At 42.3% G+C, this 5,083-nt stretch overlaps 1 protein-coding gene across 1 annotated transcript; it reads left to right on the top strand.

The window, feature by feature from the left end:
• Positions 1-521: 521 nt before the first annotated feature.
• Positions 522-1,660, top strand: LOC134171862 (uncharacterized). The gene is given in 2 exon segments (XM_062634455.1): positions 522-771; positions 774-1,660. Coding segments are annotated over 2 exon segments (1,137 nt in total).
• Positions 1,661-5,083: the final 3,423 nt, after the last annotated feature.

The raw sequence follows: 5,083 nt of genomic DNA, 5'->3' as shown, positions 1-5,083 counted from the left end.
CAGAAGAATGCATTAGGAAATCAGTTCTAGCATTCACCTGTATCTTTAGTCAATATAGATTGAGGTGAAAAAAAGATTAAGATCATTATGACTTTAGAATGCATTTTAGATTATTTCTACACAAACGAAAAGGCACAGAATGGAAAAATTGAGATTATGAATTGTGAGAGACTGATCAGAAATCATAGCAGTGAAGCTGCCCTGAGGGGCAGCAATCTTTTAGAGAAAAGTAAGGTTCACCCCTCTCTGCCAGGGGTAGAATGGACCAAGAAAATTTGGCATAATATGCAAAGTGTGACAAACCAAGTAAGCAGCCTGCAAAAGGATGCAAAACTCCATCCGGGAAAGGGTAAATCAATTGTCTCTGTGGTACTAGGCTGTTGCAGTAGAGGCTAGAGAGCAACAACAAACAGCTGAATCTCAGCTCATACAAACTTTACAAGACCTGGTCCATCCTTGCAAGGCCAGGTAAAAAACAGTTTGACAAAGAGAAAAATCAGGCTAACTACTTGCAATTAGCCATGAAAGAGCAACTCCTGGCAGAGAAAAGTGCCTCTCCAGGGTCTGAAAATGAATGCCCCCACAGTGACCTGACAGATGCAAGACTAAGGTTAGACAAATTAAATGTTTCTGCCGTTTCCCTCCAACCCTTGAGCAAAATTGAATATACTTACAAAAATGGAGAGGATGGATTCCTGCAAATTACCACAAAGGACATTCTGTATACTGTTACGGAATTAGCTAAACTTAAAAAGGAATTCTGTTGTACTCCAAAGAGTCAGAAACCGAATATGTTTGGAGAGTATCTCTGTCTGCAAGAGATCAAATTTTACTAAGTGAGAACGAAGCTGAGGGATACTGGCGGCCAGGAGTAGTGACCTGGTCCTTAACTCAAAGAGCAACTTACTGGGCTAGAGGTCTTAACCCTTTGGAAAGGGGAGATCCCCTCATCCTCACAGGGATAGTCAACCAGTTGGTAGAAAGCGTACAGAAAGCAGCATGTCTACAAATGATGTATGATTTGGAACTTAGACTTAAACAGGAGTCCCTGATGATGATACTGGTCGATCCTGAACATATGATTCTCCTCATTCAGGGTCTTCCCAACTCCCTGAAAGCTGTGGGGATTCAACTGCATGGAAAGATACAAACAATATCCCAAAGCAGAAGGGCCATTGCTGCCCTGGAAGGAGTGCTGTCACCTGATCGAAAGACAGAGAAGAAAGCATGGACATGGGCAGAAGTTGCCCAGGGATTAATTAATTATGGGAGAAAGTATGGTCCTGTCAATATTTCTAGGAAAATTGATACTAAGGAACTGAGGCAAACAGAGGTAAAAATCCCTCCTTACCCAAGTAATGAGAACTGCCTGACACCTCCTACTTCCCCAGGAGGTAGAAATATTCTAAACAAAAAACAAAGGTTACAGGTATTGGGGTGGCAAAAGGGTATTCCTAAAGATTTAATAGATGGATTACCCACTGAAAAATTGGAAAAGTTGGTATTAGAGTGGCCCAAAATAAACCTGTGGGCCCTAAGGAAAATGAAAGACCCCCACAAAATGTGGAAGGCCCTAGTGCCCCACCACTTACAGATTTATCAGAAACTACACCGTATCCTCTCACCCATGGGGTGGAAAACTAACTCCTCCACCCGTTGATTGTGAGCAAAGAGGTGGTGAGTAGATGCATATTCAACACCTCACTGAAAATACTGAAGGTGATCTATTAATTACTTGATTTGTGGGACCTAATTTAGTATCTATCACCTTTTTAGTGGACACAGGCGCCCAAATTTCAGAAATCAAAACCAAGGATGCTGCCAAGAATGGCATTAATCTATCATCTCATAAGCGACTATTTCTTGCAGATGCTTTTGGAAATACCCAGGCCCAGACACTAGTATAGTCAAATTGTGTCTGCCTGGAGACAACTCTAGCAACTATGGTTGTGAGATCATTTCTGTTCAATCTACTAGGATTAGATGTGTTAAAAGGGAAGGAATGGAAAGATAGCAGTAGAAAGAGTTGAGCATTTGGCACAGCACCAGTGAACATACGTTTCCTGCAAACTGCTGCCTTGCTTCCCCCATCAAAATTAACCAGTGTCAAACCTTATCCATTAGCCTAAGGACCTGGGAAGGGAAAATTGATAATCCCAGTACTGGAGGAATTAGAGGAACAGGGAATTGTAGTGCCAGCACAATGTCCTTTTAACTCCCCAGTATGACCCATTCATAAACCAAACGGGAAGTGAAGACTAACTGCAGACTATAGAAGGTTGAATGCTAGTTCAGGCCCATTACCAGCTGCTGTGACAAACATTGCTGAACCCATAGCATCTATCCAGGGACAGGCTCATCCCATAATGGCAACTATTGATGTTAAAGGTGTGTTTTTTATGGTCCCCTTACAACCTGAGGACCAAGAACACTTTGCTTTTACCTAGGAAGGGCAGCAGTTCACCTTCACCTGACTTCCTCAGGATATAAGCATTCCCCTACTCTAGCTCACCATGCTTTAGCACAAGAATTGGAATCAATTCCTTCAGAGGAAGGGCTTAAAATTTACCAATACATTGATGATGTCATTATAGGAAGAAGTCAGGCAGATATGGTTCAAGCAATGCAGGATAAAATTATATCACACCTGGAAAATTTGGGGTTAAAAATCCCACTTGAAAAAATTCAGGTATGGGCTAATGAGGTAAAATTTGTGGGAATCTGGTGAAAGGGAAGAATGACCTGTATTCCTCAAGATACCCTTTCTACATTATACCAGATAAAAATACCTGAAACAAACAGAGAGTTACAAAATGCACTGGAACTGCTTGTGTTTTGAAGAACACATATTCCTGATTTTTCTATCATTGCAAGGCCTTTGTATGACCTGTTATGAGAAAGAGTATTACAGGACTAGACCCCACTCCATGAAGAAGCTCTGCAGCTTTCAGTATTCAAAGCTGCTTATCACCAAGCCCTTGGTGCAATTCACCCTAGTGACCCAGTTCAGATTGAATAGGGACTTGCCCAGTTGGGCTTATCGATACTCTTCTGGCAGAAGGGCCCTGAAGGACCCACCCGACCTATTGGATTCTACTTTTGAAGTTTTAAAGATGCCAAAACCCAATATTTTATTTGGGAAAAAGGCTTATTTGTGATTAGTTTGGCCTTGTGAGAGGCAGAACGTGCAATTTGTAAACAACCTATAATATTCAGAGGTCCTTTCAAAGTAATTAAGCCTGTGCTAGCTGGGACCCCACCACCTGATGGGGTGGCGCAGAGAGCCTCAGTAAGAAAATGGTATGCACAGAAAGAACATTATTGTATAATCTTTGAGATTACTGAAGGCCCCATAAAAAAACTTAACAATGCAAGAGGAAGTTATCCCAAAACTTGACAGCCACACAATTTCCCCTGTGGTGAAATTTTCCACATTTTCCCACATTTTCGAAGCAATTGCAGAATGTCACGTTTACCGATGCATCAGCAAAACAGGACGGTAAAACATGAAAATATTGAGCTGTTGCTTTGCAAATAAAAACCGAACAGGAAATTATCACTGAGGGAGAAGGTAGTGCTCAGGTGGAAGAACTGTTCACACTCTGGGGCATCCTCCAACATGAGGCACCGTCTGCTTCTCCTGTCTGTATCTATACCGATTCTTTTGCCGTCTTTAAAGGCTGCACTGAATGGCTCCCGTTTTGCGAACAGTATGTCTGGGAGGTTAATCGGGTGCCTGTATAACAAAAAGAAAAATGGCAGGAGATACTAACCATAGCAAAACAGGGAGATTTTGCAATAGGATGGGTGGCTTCCCATCAAACAGATGAAACCCAGCCAGCCGATGGGATGGTAGAGCAGATGAACTAGTGCCACCTTAAGGGTCAACTCTGAATCAGAAGATTGGGCAAAATTGTTAGAATGGCTGCATTTAAAGAGGAAACATACTGGGGCTAAAGATCTGTACCAAGAAGCCCAAGCCTGAGGTTGGCCAGTTACTTGGGAGAATTATCTTACCTGCATTTCTGCATGTGAACAATGTTGAAGCAGACTTGAATGATATCCTTTGAAAGAAGAACCCCTTCATCTCAGGCAAGGGAAGGGGCTATGGGAAGCCTGGCAATAGAATACAGAGGTCCTTTTCACAAATCAGAAAGGAAGTGTTTGGTAGGAGTGGAAATACTATCAGGTCTGGTGCAAGCTGAAGCATTTGCTCCAGCTACAGGAGATAACATGATACAGGCCTTGAGATGGTGGTTTGGGACAATCCCCAAAACCCAAACTGTCCAATCAGACATTCTACTGCCAAAGTCGTTCAGGACTGGGCAGGGGAAGAAGGTATCGAGTGAGTTTTTCATACCTCTTATTATCCTCAGGCAAATGGGGTTGTATTAAAAACAAATGGCCTTCTCAAGATATTCCTTAAATCCCATGAGTCCGGATTGGCTGGGAGACTGTGGGACACTGTTACTCAAGTGAAAAATCAGTGGGCAATAAACAGATACCCCAAAATTACCTCTTTTTGCCCTAATCCTCCAACCATGATCCCCTGTCTAGAAGCCCCAGAGACTACCTCTTACTATCTGGGAAAACCAGTGTTTGTAGAACATTTCATAGAAATGCCCAGAGTGGGGACAGTACTACTGGCCCTGAGAGGACCCATAAATAGATATGGGTGGACAGCCAAAGATGCTCATGGGAAAGAACATAAAATTAATACACAATGGATTGACCCATCGTTTTAATGATAATAACCTCTCTTCCGGTTCCTGCAACGAACCAAGGATGTCCTTTTCCTACAGATAAGACTTCATGGGACTTGCCAAAGATCTCCTCTGGAGACAACCACATGATAGCCCTTATGTATAACTGTTGTTTTCTTAGCTTTGATGGCCTTTATGGGATGTGTAATGTATTCTAACAGATGTTGTTTTGGATATTAGTGTTCTTCTCTCTTAGAGCATCAGGAGACCCTCGGCCTGCCTTCCCAAGTTATAATAGGGAAAATGACTTTATAGTTTTAGGTAATAAAATAGCTCGTGTTTAATCTTAGCAATAGTTGGGTCTGTGGAAGTCCAGCAGG

Source organism: Pezoporus occidentalis, unplaced genomic scaffold (genome assembly GCF_034315485.1).
Source record: "Pezoporus occidentalis ecotype Australia unplaced genomic scaffold, CSIRO_AGI_Poc_V1 ctg427, whole genome shotgun sequence".
Classification (NCBI taxonomy): Eukaryota; Metazoa; Chordata; class Aves; order Psittaciformes; family Psittacidae; genus Pezoporus; species Pezoporus occidentalis.
Note: the sequence above shows the minus strand (reverse complement) of the source record. Positions and strands in the feature narration are given on the sequence as shown.